This window comes from Acartia tonsa, chromosome 6 (assembly GCF_053477335.1).
Source record: "Acartia tonsa isolate MP-2025a chromosome 6, ASM5347733v1, whole genome shotgun sequence".
Lineage (NCBI taxonomy): Eukaryota > Metazoa > Arthropoda > Copepoda > Calanoida > Acartiidae > Acartia > Acartia tonsa.
The window spans coordinates 18190757-18206420 of NC_137265.1; the positions used below are offsets into that span (position 1 = coordinate 18190757).

The 15664-nt window shown below is 31.3% G+C and overlaps 1 protein-coding gene across 1 annotated transcript; it reads left to right on the forward strand.

Annotated features, from left to right (window-relative positions):
- The first annotated feature begins 2190 nt into the window (after positions 1-2190).
- On the forward strand, positions 2191-11744 carry LOC145323173 (uncharacterized). Its single transcript, XM_080165570.1, has 7 exons — positions 2191-2372; positions 3255-3319; positions 4129-4169; positions 6708-6805; positions 6964-7119; positions 10250-10463; positions 10719-11744. Exons 1-7 carry the CDS (start codon positions 2323-2325, stop codon positions 11679-11681), a joined length of 1587 nt encoding a protein of 528 aa, XP_080021696.1. The 5' UTR covers positions 2191-2322; the 3' UTR covers positions 11682-11744.
- The last annotated feature ends 3920 nt before the right edge of the window (positions 11745-15664 follow it).

The window sequence follows — 15664 nt, forward strand, 5'->3', positions numbered from 1 at the left end:
CTTGAGGCATGCGAAATTGAAATAATAGAATTAGGGACCTTGATTCAGAACATTTATTTATTTTTAAATTGCTGAAAATTGGGATATTTATGTGGCGTAAAACTTGTTATTGTGCTGTAACTAAAGGGAAGTGAGTAAGAATGGGGGGAGGGAGGGAAGTTGGTTGAGGGAAAATTTTTATTTATAATTGTTTGTCAGAATACTTGTCCATGAATAGAATTCTTTAAATGAAATTCCTTAACCAAGATGCTAAAAACTTTATCAATGTCATAAAAAATTACCCTTCTCTCTTTTTTTTAACCAGTTTGTTGTAAAAAGTTTCAGAAAATTGGCCTTATTTTAATTGAAAGTCCGTACTAATACTTTTTTTTGAAGAATTAACACCTGTTGATAACAAGGTAGGTCAAATATGCTTAAGTTTCTGTCAAAACAAGGATGATAACATTAATAAGATCGAAATTTTTAAATTCAGACGATATGACATATGAACATTAACACTTGAACATTTTTAGCTTACAGAGATGTTTCTCCTATAATACAATGCTATGTTGTCCTATAAATCATTCCAGAAATCAGATGAATAGGATAAGTATATTGTACAAAAATTGTTTTTAGAAATAGTTAAAGTCAGGATGCAAAATTATCTTAAGTAGCTTCGCTGCCAAAAACACCCCACCACAAAAAGTTTATTTTTCCACTTGTTGAGAAAATCAGAGATTGATCAATGGCGCATAAATAATCCCCCATCAATTTTTGAAAGTACAATATTCTGTCTTTAATCTCGCCCTGAAATATATTTGGAAAAAGATCAATTGGTATTTTGCTTATTAAAGGAAAAGAATAAAGGGTGTATGAGCTTTACATAACTACCCACGGGGCGGGGACCCTTTGCCAACTCTGTCTTTGGGTCTCTGAAATCATCTAACAGCGTCGAAAAAACACAACCGATTCCACCACTTGGCCCTTGTAGTTGTCTGGATGATACATTTATTTTTTGTTCAGCTAAAGTTGGATATAATCAGATAACAAAATTTCTGGTAGTTAATCCTTTTTAGAAGTATGGTCTGATAAAGCAAAGGTTGTCTATAAATAGGATTAGTACATCCGCAACTAATAGCCCTGATCGTTAATCAAGGCATGTAAAAATAGTTCTATCTATTTTAAACTTTGTCTGATGATTCCTAAAACAGAGGGTACAATTTATAAAGCGTAACAAGTCTATAATCCTTACTAAAAAGTTCAAATGTGTATTTGAAATACGTTATTTTTGTCGCTTTTTCACAATGTGCTTTGTTAAGCACTGAAACCTCCTACTCATTAAATGAATTGGAGATAAGAAGTGGATATTTTTTAGTAGCCCCCTTGAGTTAGGGTGATCTATGTATATGTGCCGCAGGGTTATCCAACAAACAACTACCCCTCTCCATATTTTCAATTAATTTAAAAATAAAGGGGGGGGGGGTATCAGTGCTCAACAGTTCCTTTGTGTGAAAGTAATTATTATTTTTTTGATATATTCACATTAAGTAATTTTTTCTATTATCCTTATAATAAAGTAACAAGATGTCTATTGGTTTGTTTGTTTGTTAGTCTGTCTGTACAGAAGGATCTCGCTAACCGCTGAACCGATCGGGTTCTCCTTAACATGGTAGCTTGTCATAGGTCCCGGGAAGGTTTGTAACTATTTTTGGGGAGGGTACTACCACCTTCCCAAGAGAAATCACAGAAAGGTTGATTTCTTTACGCAGAGACTTTAACGCAACATAGAAAAGTTACTATTATTTTTAAAAAACATTTAAAGTGCCACTAGAGGCCTCTAGGGGCGTAGCCGTTAGTGATTCATAGAGCGATAAAGCACCATATAAAAGATGCAAAGTATCTTTAATTTTAATCGTTTGTATCCCGAATTGAAGATTATTAATGGTACGAATTGCAACTAATCTATTTTTTCCGTCTGATTTGTTGAGCTTTGCTTTTTATGAATATTGTCATCCTTGTAAAAAAAACACATAATGACTCCAAATATTTTCAAAGCTTAATTCACATATTCCAATTTTGATAAATATCTACATGAACATTAAGAATATTGGGTAAAAAAATTTAACGTTGATAATCTATATAACTTAAAATGTCTATGAAAATAGGGGTAAATATATATTATAATCTTTACTTCACAATAAATGTTATTCATTTTTAATTAGAGTTTGCAAGAAATTACGTGGAAGCCAAATTACGAATAAAAAGTAAAATATTTTTTTGAGAAAAAAAATTGTGAGGAATATTTAAACTGGATTGTACTGTCAATCCTTACTTTTTAATGTCATGAAGTACATTATTCAGTTGTGGAGGAATCATCCAGACAGCAACATGAAGTATGTTAATTATTTTGTTTCTTTTGTGATTTTAATTATAAAGTTGTTTTATATCTATTATATTTGTTTACATTTTACTTCGATTATTCAAGCAATTGCTTACGTATGTTTGATATTTCAAATCTTTACTAAAGTAAATTTTTAAAAGTTAAACTTTTATGTAAATAGTATAGATCCGTCCGGTCGTAAGGGTTGCACTTCTTCCACGTTTGACTTTTTTAAAATTTAATTGTTCTATCGATTTTTAACTTTACAAGAGTATTCCTGTAATATTTAAGTACGATTTAAAAAGCGTAGCATCTCTTTAAGCGTTACTGGTAGTTGCATACGTCTATTTATAATTAAACTTTTGACATGTTTTTGAGATGAAGTCTTTTTTTTTTTTTTTCATTTACTCTTTTGATTCTTATTATAACGAGGTACAATATTATATCTTCTTCATATTAAATCTTTACCTGTGTATACGTTAAATATTTTAGATTTTTTTCATACTTCTAATTTAAGGCGCTGCTTATTAAGTTCAACACTAGAGTTTTTGAATGTTTGCCCTTTGATTTGATATAAGTGGCTCGTTTTTATGAATGTTTTTTTATTTAAAGTAAAAATACAGTTTTCTCTTCGCTTTCAAAATTTAGTTTTAAATTTGAGTTTTATTAGTTGCTTTGGCTCTAGCATGAACGGAAATAGATATAAGGAAAATATTTTAATATCCTGAGATAGTTATATAAAGCCTCCCTGAAAAGTATAAATACTAAGGACCAGCAATTAACGAGATCTTCAGCCTTTGACAAACTTTTGTTACCTTGTAAATTGTAGGCGTTTTGATATTAACCAATTCTAAAGGTATGAGCTAGTTTTTTTAATTTTACTTTCTAATTTTAGGTTGCTTGTTGGAGTTTTATCTGTTCTTTTTATCCAATCTGTGTTTGCTTATGATGGCCATGATGGTAAGTTTTTATTTTATATTACTTACTAAAATAGAGAGATTGGACTTTGGGCTGTTTATTATATTAGTCACAAAGGGGTAGTTTCACGAAATGCATTTGAACTTAATTTAGTGAACCGCATATATTTGAAATAAATTCAATTTTCTACTACGTAGTTTTTAAAATATCAAGACTTGAAAATTGTCTTTGTGATATATGCAATTTAAAAAGACTATAATCAAGTCTTGATATTTTAAAAACTACATGGTAGAAAATTTAAATTCTCTCAAATATATGCCAAATAAATGTAGTTTAACCATTTAACCAGGATAAAATATGCGGTTCTCTAAATTAAGTTCAAATGCATTTCATGAAACTACCCCTTTTATAATAACTTTTTCTTTTTGTCTGACAACTTTAGAGTTTTTCATTTAAATGTTTTAACTACTGCACTGGTTAAAATCTACAAAATGGGTATTTTGTGTATCATTGGGAATTCACATCAATTTATCGGCCATTGTCTTATACCTTTAGATCCATGGATTTTAAAGCTATTCTCGTCATACTTTTATTTGTGGTTTTTAAGTTCTTTTCTATTACTAATTTTAGACTATCTTCTATAATATTAGAAGCTATGTAGTAAAAGGGAAGTGGTAAAACTACATAAGACCTTTATGGGTATATAAAAAAACTTCCAAAACATTCCGATACCTAGATGAATTCCCCTTATATTATGAACTTTATTGGTCCAGATAAAATTTTTGTATTATAATTTCCATTTATTCAAATCTGTGATTTCGAATGCTAAATTTACTTATCTTTTAATTTAGAAGAGGACGCTAAACTTGCCGCAAAATTCGAGCTCGAAAAGGTAATTATATTCGATTAAAAAAAGGCTTAATGGTCTTTTTCACATTTACACATCATTTTCGAAAAGTATATACTTTCCGGAAGCCAATCTTTATGAGGAAGGTATTTTTAGAAAGGGGCAAAATGTGTAGAAAACACCTATGTAAATTAGAAAATCCGCAGAAATCATTTTTAAAAGTTATTGGCAAACATTTGCAATGTTAATTTGCAAAATTAATTCTATGCCCTAAATGACATATTCTGAAATAAACCTTTTATGAAAGTTTATTATCTTTGAGTTTAGGACATGCTTAAGACGTAAAAAATATTTTCAGTGTTACTTTTTTCGCCCTACATGTGAAAAAAGGCATTTCTCACAATTTATTATAGAAAATTGCATATAAACAAAGTAAGGGGGGGGTTTTTAATGCAACCATCCCGTAATCAGTGAGCAAATGGCACTTAGAATTCGAATTTCCATCTATAATTTTGCATGAGTAATCCTTGGTAGATCTATTTTCCCTAAATCGAACAAAAAGTTGGAAAAGTAACGGCTAACGGCTGGCGGCTCATCTGTTTTGCCATTTGTTTGATATCTATATTGCAAATTAGTCACGAAACCTCTCTCAACATAATACTCTTTTCTACTCCAAAACGCTATCAAACGGTTCTAGACGGTAGCTGTTGGTACTAGAAGTTTTAAAATTGGTTATTGTTATCATTTAACATGAATTAAACCAAAAATATGTTTTAAAAAGTTGATTCCTACGTAATTGATAATGGATTTACCCTGAAAATAGGCAAAAAACGGCTGAACGGCTGAGCCGCTAGCCGTTACTTTTCTAACTTTTTGTTTGATTTAGGGAAAATAGACCTACCAAGGATTACTCATGCAAAAGTTCAGATCGAAATTCGAATTCTAAGTGTCATTTGCTCACTGATTACGAGATGGTTGCATTAAAAACCCCCCCTTATTTTTTTCTACAGTCAACACAAAAATTGGCATAAAATCTTTCATTTTAAATGTAAAAGTCGGATAAAGAATCCTTTTTAGAGCAAATATAGTGCAAAAAGTAACCAAGATGTTTTAGCAAAGTATGAATATCTAATGAAATAGATACTTTTAAATTTTGATATACATATCAGATAAAAATATATAAAAAAAGAGATCAAAAACTATAAAACAAGGTATATATTTTTTTCACTCTGTCACTGAATAAAGAGCACTTTTAGGTTTGTTTTTAACCAATGCAGCACTTAAACACTCATTTTTCAAGGTAAATAAACAAAATAAATGCAATTATACAATTAAGTCAGTTTAATAATACAGTAAGCCTTTTTGTAGCAATTTTTTTGTTGAAATTATTCTTTATTTCTATAATAAATTGTATTAAAATCTAATGATTTGAAAATTCGTAATTAAGAACTTCATTTTTACACTGTTTTGACATATAAATTACAAAGAAAAAGATTAAATCCTTTAAGTTTGAATAATACTTTATATATTTACATAATAAAAACATTAAAATTGTTAAAGATCAAAAAAAAAGATAAAAATAAGTAATTTTTAAAATCATTTTGTGTCGTCTTCATAAACTATTTCCCCTTTTATATTTTAGTCTGGTAGAATTCATAATTATAAATAACCTTTCTTGAGCATATATATGTTTTATTGAAATTAATTATAAGAATGTAAAACATTTTTTGATTGATTTAATATTAACAATTCACCTAACATTTTGTTATTTTACTTTTTTTTGAAACTCTTTTATTCTTATTAATAATTCTATTTAACACAAAAAGCTCATAGGGAGTTGATAACCTTTATTTCTTGCTTTGTATTCTAATCAGGTATTTTATTTAACTAAATTTTTTAAAACTATACAGCATGCATGTTTGTGTCAATAATGAAGACATTACGGGTTTTTATGTACAAAAAGTTGTTTTAAAGCAAGAAAAAAAATATAATCTTTCTAGTGACTAATATACAATTTCGTAGTTTTATATATGTCTGTATTTTGGTTTCTAAAAAAAGTACTATACCAACAAACATGCATGCCTGAAAATTAGTTTCAATATTCGTATTAAACAGGAAAAAGAAACTAAGTCGTCGTTATAATTATTGTTTGTTATTTTTGGTGTAAGGTTTTTTTGGATCTCGTGAATTCGATTTCTGCGGATTTTCTGGTTGCCAGAAATGAAATCTACGCATCTTTTTTAGCTAGATGGCATTTGTCTGGTTAAGATTGGATAAAAATTCTATGGTTGGTTAAATTTAATAAGTGTGCTTAGTTGCTAATTTACAACATTATATTCTCAATGTTTGTTAAATTTTTAACTATTAGTTTAGGTAGAACACTAAAAATTCTATTGAAGATTCATTTGATTTCAATAAATGCTTTTTAACTTTAGCATATTAGAGTTAGTTTTCTCTTAATTTTTTTGTGGTTAACTAATGAGTTTAGTATGTTTTCTCCTGGGGTGTCTGTTTAGTCTGTTATGCTCTAGTTGAAATATATTTGCATATTTTGAATCTAACTTAATTTTTTTTGTTTTGTAGGAGCTTCAAGATGCCCATAAACCTGATGCCAATGAGAAGGATTTTCTAGAAGAGTATCATGTTGATGGGGAAGAGGATAAGAAGGAGGAAAGCGAAGAGTAAGTTCGATTTTCTGGAGGTGGGGAGGGGGGGAGGTTGCAAGAATAACTCGTGATGCGAAGAGTGTTTTGTCCTTTTTCTTAAGCTAAATTCAAGGAGGTTAAGCTTTAGATTGGGTTTCTGAAATTAAGAAGAATTATTACATTTTAATTTATAGGAAAGAGCCGGAATATCCGTATGAGCATGTGCTGCCGCCTTGGATGTTTATGGATATGTTGCCCCCATGGATGAGGCCCAGGCCTAGGCGCCCCCCTCCATCTGAAATTTATCTGCGAGCTATGGCGCAAGAGGATGAATTAACTGATGATCTGCAAGGAAAATGTTCTTTGATAAATTTTTATTAGATTTAAAATTATACCTAATTATTAAAAAAAAAAGGGGGGGGGGGGGGGGTAATGTAACCATCTCTTAATCAATGATTAAATGGCACCTAGAATTCGAATTTCGATCTGAAATTTTTCATGAGTAATCCTTTGTAAGTTTATTTTCCCTAGATCGAACAAAAAGTTGGAAAGTAACGGCTGGCGGCTCAGCCGTTTTTTGGCTAATTTCAGGAATCTACTTTTTAAAACATATTTTTGGTTTAATTCATGTAGCAATACCCATTTTATAAATTTCTAGTACCTACAGCTACCGGCTAGAACCGTTTGATAAGGTTTTTGAGCGACAAAAAGTATTATGTGGAGATAGGTTTCGTGACTAATTTGCTCTTAAGATTACCTAAAAATGGCAAAACGGCTGAGCCGCCAGCCGTTACTTTCCCAAATTTTGTTCGATTTAGGGAAAATAGACCTACCAAGGATTATTCATGCAAATTTCAGATCGAAATTCTAATTCTAAGTATCATTTAATCATTGATTACGATATGGTTTCATTAACCCCCCTCCCCCTTACTTTAGTTTCAAAATTATGTTTTGTTTAGAAAAAAAATTTCTTCGACATGACAATGTCTCCTAAAATCCGTATATCAAATCTGATTAATGAAAATAGACTGCCTACTAAATTTTTATATGATTAAGAGGGGATAGTTCTGACTCATTTTGTAAAGTGATAATAGGCTTTGTCTTTGGGCTGAGAAGATAGGTTAATAAAGATAGAATCATTTTATATGATTAATTTTCCCCAAGTTTTTTTGGATAGGCTTGTTTTGGGGGGGTAAATACCCCCTCTCCCACGGCACCCCCAGGGTAGGGGTAAATTTTAAATGGGGGGGGGGGTTAAAATGAAAAAAATTTTGGAGATGCCGTAGGCGATTGAGTATAAAGTATATCTGACATGAAAAATATATCTTCTAACCGGTTTGTGGCCAGTTCCCTCTTCCCCTTTATGGCCTGAAAATGGGGAACACTTTCGCTTTCATGAAAAATCTTAAAAATGGTTTCAATAAGTGGGCTCGTATTAACCCCTTAGCTGACGATAACGTGAACAGTCTGAAATAATTTATTTTAAAAATGTTTTTTTTATTTTCATTTGGGGTTTATGGTTTTTAGTGTCGTTTTTTACGATTGTAATAAGTTTTTTTGTATTCATGTGATATTAATGAAATTTTATACAGAGACTACCAACTACTCTAACTAGCTATGTTTAAAATTTCATCGATCTACATTGAAAGGCTAACGAGTAAACGACACTCAAAGACAATCAACATTTTTTATTTAATAGTATAAAAAAAGACTTTTTTAAACATAGTACCTACGGACAAAGATTGCATGATTAAAGGGATTTAAACGTAAAAATTGATCATGAAGCATAAAAGAACTGCGATTCTCATTTGTCTAAAGAGTCTACACAAATATTTCAGACTCCTATCTTTATTTTAAGTGGTTTTTTTTGCACAAAAAGTTAACGTTAATTTTGTGAAAGGAAAAAAATAATTGATCCGAAATTTAAACGTAAAACCTATGAACAAAGATTACATAATTATAGGGGTTTAAACATAAAAATCGATCATGAAGCATAATAGAACTGCGATTTTTATTTGTCTAAGGAATCTACACAAAAAATTTCAGACTCCTTTCTTTATTTTCAGTGGTTTATTTTTGCACAAAAAGTTAATGTTAATTTTGTTACAGGAAAAAAATTATTGATCCTAAATTTAAACCTAGTAAATGAAAACTAGCATAAATCCTGCCATGTGGGTCTGCCCCCAACCCCTTACCCCTTACCAATAAATGAGGTCCATATTAGCAACTTAACTATACAACATGTTCTACCTTGTAAATATTTCCATGAATGAGGGATCTTTTATTTTTTTCAGTATGGCTTTGCAACCGATAAATATCTGCTAGATTAAAATCAGTTCTCAGCCATACTGAAATGCCTCATATTACAGGCAATTTTCTCTCAATTATTAAACCTATAATAAATAAGGCAAATAATATTAAATCAGGACTAATTGGTACCCAAACTTTTATAACCATTAGTGAACATTGGACTGTAAATTACATTTGGTACCCAAAGTTTTATAACCATTTGTAAACATTGGACTGTAGATTACATTTGGTACCCAAAGTTTTATAAACTATATATGGCTATATCCGCTAGATTGGAGTCGGTCCTCCGCCATTCTGAAATGCATCATATTACAGACAATTTTGCACAAATATTGTTAGTGATTTAATGGCTATAGAATAGCGGTTTTTAAATTGTATTTTACGTTGTTTTTATGTTTAAAATCGATCAATTTAATGATACTTTTTAACAAATATTATTAGTAATTTAATGGCTATAGAAAAACGGTTTTTTAAACCTTTTTTATATACGCCGTTTTTACGTTAAAAGCAATCCAATTTAATGATACTTTTAACAAATATTGTTAGCAATTTAATGGCTATAGAATATTAGTTATTTTAATCGTTTTTTACGTCGTTTTTATGTTACAAACCGTCCAATAAAACAATACTTTTAAACAAATATTGTTAGTAATTTAAAGCTATAGAATAACGTTTTTTACGCCGTTTTTAAGTTAAAAATGATGCTTTTTGACTTATTAAAAAACATTTTTTAAAGCTGTTCTCAGCCATACTGAAATGCATCATATTGGATATAATTAAATATCTAGGTTTACATTTCGAATATTATGCTAATTTTATTATAATGGGGGATAAAATCTTTTTATCATTTTTAGTCTTTTAAAATCGCTAGGATTTGTAGTTGCACCTAAAAAAAGAGCGAATAATGAGATTTTCCTTTTATTATTGTTATTATCATAAACCGGTTAGAAGATATATTTTTCATGTCAGATATACTCTATACTCAATCGCCGTAGGCATTCCCAAATTCGTTTGGGGTGGGGTTAATCCCCATTTTACCCCCCTCTTCCCCCCTTGGACGTCTATGCTATCAGTCCAGAGATAAAGCCTATAATAAATGTTTATGCAAATAAGTAAACTCTCCCCACCCCCTCTAATTTTTTTTGTTAAAAGTTTATCAAATAATTTTTTAGTTCCTTTCTTCCCACCCTTTCCCTATTTTCCCCGCTACCAAGCTTCACATGATGATGGTGAGGAGGAAGAGTATCCCATGCCAGAGTTCTACCCCCTCCCACCTTTCCCATTCGGTTTGCCCAATTTCCTGTCTAGTGAGAGGGAGGAACTACCACCCAGTCTGAGGCCCAAGGAAAGACAGAGACGTGAAGCTTTGGTTGAAACTTATGATGTGAGTATTTTTAGCAGCAAATCTTCAATATAACTTTAATATAACTTTTATAATAATTCAGTCTGTAACTCTTTAGGCTAAATTTGATATTCTTTGGCTTCCCTAAATGAATTGGCATGCTGTATATAGGGGGGGGGGGAGGGGGAGGGTAGGGGTATCTCTTAAAGAACAAACTTTGCTTACTCTTGCCCTAAATAGCTTTGGAAAATGGAGCAAAATTTTTGACTTCTGTTTCAGAAATCTATTTTTGTTTAGGTGCATGATCCAAGTGAATGGTGGCAGGATATTGACGGCGGCAGTGCCAACAAGGTGACTCGGAAGCTTGCCAGGACCAAGACCGGTATTGCCTCCCAACAGATGATGTTGAAGGCTCTGGATCACTACGCTCCATCCCTCCACCTGGGAGAGATCGACACTGGATACCTGAGGAACCCTGAGCTGCAGCGTGTTGGCGATAGAACCTTTGGTAGCGACAGCGACTTCCATTTGGGCGACATGGATGCATTTGAGTTTACACCACAAGGAGAAAGACTGGGCAGCTTGTGGCAGTTGATGGACCAGGTCAAGAAGGGCGAGATGACTCTGGGCAGAAGATTTTACCTGCACTCTCTGTTCTTTAGCAACTGCCAGGCTTGTTATCTCAGCAAAAGTCTTATGAAAGTCAAGGATATCACAACTATGATTTATAGCGTTGATCCGTTTGAGAAACAGCTGGACGCCTACTGGAACGATATCACATGTTCTGAGCTTTATCCCGGTAGATATGTTTTTCTTGGCATCAAAGAGCATTATGGGTACTCTTCTTCAAATTTTGTTCTCTTCTTCCAGGATGAATTTGGCAAGCAGATTGCTGTTGTGAACGGTAACGCGCACGGCATGCAGGAATTGAGCCCTTTCAAAGCCGCCACTTCTTTTCGTGGCACCTGGAATAAGGATAAAAATAGCAAAATGTACCTGGCTGCTCAACCTGACGTGTCTTATCTGTATAATTCTCAGTATACCAACACTGGAGGAAGACATGGCAAGGAGCAACTTGGCAAATATTATCTTGACCAGTACAACCGGCCTATGTATGATGAATCTGCTACGTACCTGGAGAATACCTGGCGTAAACCTAGCTACACCTCTAGCAACGCTCACTTGGCATGGAAGAATGTGAACCCTGGTAATGCTGGCAGAACATTTGGACAAATGTTTGATTACCCAAATTATAGATGAAATTTTAATTATATTTTATGAACCTAATGTTTTAACATTTAGTGCAATAAAAAAATAATTTTATTTGTGTTTTTAGAAGCGAAGCTTTATGTTCGTTAATATTTGTACATCTATGCATAAACCTCTTTTGGGAAAAATTAATTACTCTGCTTATTTCATTATGTATACAATTTTCCAGTTATTTTCTATTCTGTCTTATTTATATGCAGAGGTTTCGCGATTATCTGCATTCATCCCTCATAATCTTTTATTGCCATCTTTGCCTTGCTTTCTGTTAAGTCTGATTTCTTAAGCTTCGCTAACTAAGAATCGTGCGAGTTTTGCAAGTGATATCTTTTATGAAATTTATTTATTTTCTGTTGCCATCCAAGAAGGATTATTGAAATTGTGGTTATTATATCAATTAGCTTGCAGTATAAAATTTACTTAGTTGTTCAATCTGTCGATATAGCCATTACAAACATAATATTTCTTTGGCAAGTAAGCGAATCACTTTTGGTGATAAGCTAGCATATTGCTGATAACTTTGCTTTGTAACATGTTGTTTATAAAAGCTAAGCTTTTGCATGGTATTGGTGATCCCTGTAGTAGTAAGGTACAATTTAGAAAGCGTAGTAACTCTATAATCATGTTGATATTTTCACTTTTTAACAACAAATTTTTATATGATCTAATTATCCTATTGATCATATTTTTGGTATACTAATTTCTGGGACAAAAAAGTACAGTATTATAAGCGAAGCTACTCTCAAATAAAGTCCTAAAAATGTAACTTTGTCCTTTAACATTATCCTGCATCAAGCAATTTTTCTACAAATTTACTTGCAATTTTGCTTCGATTCTTATACATTTATATTCTTATTATTCAGTTCTGACACTATACAAGTGTTAATGCTCTTTTGTCCCACCGTTTCAGAGCTTCGCCTTTATGGATGTTGTCATCCTTGTTCTATTTAGACTAGAAAGCTAATTTTTTAATGGGTAAATAATTAGTCCGTTTCTACCCTACAAATCAATTATACTATATAGAACTGTTATGGAAAATTTTATTGTTACTTTTTAAATTTCGAAGATGCACTATAATTTAGAATGTCAGTCTGTCAGCTTACTGCTACATAGATAGATAACTGTTATGTTATTATTTGGAAAGTTACTTGGTTCATTAGTCTGCAAGTAATGCTCAGACAATAGACATAGTATATCTCAATGGTTCATCTGACTCCAAAATTTGTAAAACTTGTAAAGTAATTCTTAGCAAAATAACACCTTTGTTTATTATTGCATACAAGCTATGCTATTTTTCGAGGATATAATTTTAAAGGGTATGAGAAGCTAATATGGTTCTTGTAGCATCTATTTAGAAGATTTAGCATAATACATTAACCACATTCTATGTTTTTTTATAGAAAAATTAATGGATATGCTTTTTAGCTGGAAAAATGCTCTTTTAAACAAAAACTAATTTAAACATGTATGTCATAAAGCTTAGCTTGTTTAATTTTTTGGAGTTATCCTCTTAAAGTGTTTCTGTAGCTAATTCATAACTTAACAGTGATTTAGAAGGGGATGATATAAGCAGAATTTAAAAGCATTTTTCTAGTTTAGACTACTTATTTGATTTTCTGAAAAAAATAAATTTTTTTTACCATTTCTCTTTAAATCTTTTTGTAAATAAAAGATTGGGAAAAATTTAAGATTATTACTTCTAAACAAAAAAATTAAGAAATCTGTTGTAATTACCATTGTATAATATGGGCTTTATAGTGATTCTCTATTCCACTAAAAATTATTTTAAGAATTGTAACTAGCCAATCACGAATCACGAAAAATTGACTAATAGGGAAGCTAATCATCAAAAGTTAACAAATAGAATTGCTTGAATACATGCAATATGCAATATATACTACAATAAAATAATGATACTTACATAACACGTAAAGAATGAAAAATTTTGAACAAATAAGCTTCAGCAAGTTTATAAGCTTCAAAACAATGCAGTTGAAAGTTGAAAAGCTTAATTTTCAACATATATAAATGTAAAAAAATATGATTACTTTTTTAAACATGAAGAAATATCAAATATTATGTCAAACCTATTTATAAAATATTTAAGGTTTAAGGTTTAATTAATTTTTTTTCTCAAAATACATCCCTGTTACGCTGAAAGTTATGATAGAGGCCATAGGCGTCCAAGGTGGGTAATGGGGCGATTACCCCCCCCCCCCCCAAACGAATTTGGGGGTGCCGTAGGCACCCCCAAAAATTTTTTCATTTTACCCCCCCCCCCCATTTAAAATTTACCCCTACCCTGGGGGTGCCGTAGGCACCCCCAACCATTTAGGAGGGGGTATTTACCCCCCTCAAATAATTTTGGGGGGGTAAATACCCCCCCCCAAAATAAAAAATCTCTAACAAAAAAATTTTTGCGCGCTTCGCGCGCATTTTTAATACTAAATTTTTAATAAAATTTAAAATACCCCCCCAAAAAAAAAGCTTGGACGCCACTGATAGAGGCATATAAATGTAGACGTTTATATTGTTTATAGAATCTATAAAGAATTTTTTTTTCCAAAGTGAGAAAGTTATGTTCTATTGTAAAAGAGCATTTTTCCAGCTATAACCAACAAAATTCTGAATTAATTCGGGAATAGTTATTTATCACATCTTATTATAAACAGCTTTTTGCAGATATTAAAATTAAATAGCATTAAAACTAGTTTTGTTAGCCCCGAGGGGCCGAAGGCCAGGGATAAAAATTTTTTGTAATTTTAGTTTGTTTATTTGAATATTCATTGAAAATTGTTTGCAATACGATGCTTTCAGCTTATACTAACAAAGAAATTAATCTTAAAAAATCACGAAACTTATACGTGATTCTCAGCTGTTGTTTGGGGGCAACACTTAGAAGAGTTGACAACCTTTCTATTGAATTTCAGATACATTGTCGCATCCCTATATTTCTATATGTTTTTTTTCTTCAGAATTTTGGTCCTTAATCAGGATTAACATATGAACATTAATCTGTTCAGACATTTGTACGTTTGTTTATAACAAGGATAACTTTATATACAAGCGAATATTAACAATTGTAGTGTAGCATTGGCGCATGTAAATTTATAGATATTCTTTAGAACCTTCAATATTACCTGAAAAAAAGGATTTTTGTTGTAAGAGTACGTAATTTTGCTCATTGCAATTTGCCTAATCAATCTAGGAATAAAAACAATTAAAGATAATAAAGTCAACAATTGATGTAAAACGAACTTTAAGATATTTAAAGTTAGGAAACTAATGGAATATCCAATGGTATAAAGGAGGAAATTTTTTTCTTCTAAAAAGCATAAGATTTCCATGGCTTGTGAACCGATTGAGTTCTTCAATTTAGGGAAACTTCAGATAGCTCCCAGAGTGGTTAAAAGCTATTTTTCAATTTTGAATAGATGCAGGGGCTAAGCCACTTGTAATTAAATAAAGAGTTATACTTTTTTTAAACCTTAAGGTATATACTTTTATAATATAATTTATATTCTATGGGACGATTCTAACTAACCCAAACTTACAATCTAAGGTATCCGTTATGTCTCTCAGATATACAGACACACCACAAATATGTAAACGCTTTGCATTTAAAAATTAGGGGACATTTGTATCTATAGAAAAGGAGTGAGAAGGAGGGAAAGCCGAAAAATTGAACTTTTGCCAAATTTGAAATTTGTATGAAAATTCCCTTTCATACCTAAGTATATTAAACACAGAATCGCCATATAATCACAAAAAATAAAATCATTGAATTATAATGATGAATAATTTTGATTGAAAATATGATAATAATTGAAATATTTCGGGGAAAAAATATATATAAAAGTAATGGACAATTTTTAAACATAAATTTTCAGGCACTTCTGATTGTCCCTTCCTTGACTACGTGTGTCCTTTTCTTGCTGAGTGTCTGTCTGTGTATTTTTGTCCTGCAGTCTCAAGAA

Bases quoted from the DNA above. Each gene is read 5' to 3' on its own strand.
- LOC145323173 (XM_080165570.1), top strand. From the start codon at position 2,323: ATGAAGTACATTATTCAGTTGTGGAGGAATCATCCAGACAGCAACATG. The intron at 6,806-6,963 runs GTAAGTTCGATT...TTTAATTTATAG, and splicing joins AAGAAGGAGGAAAGCGAAGA to GAAAGAGCCGGAATATCCGT. The intron at 7,120-10,249 runs AGGAAAATGTTC...AAATAATTTTTT, and splicing joins GAATTAACTGATGATCTGCA to AGTTCCTTTCTTCCCACCCT.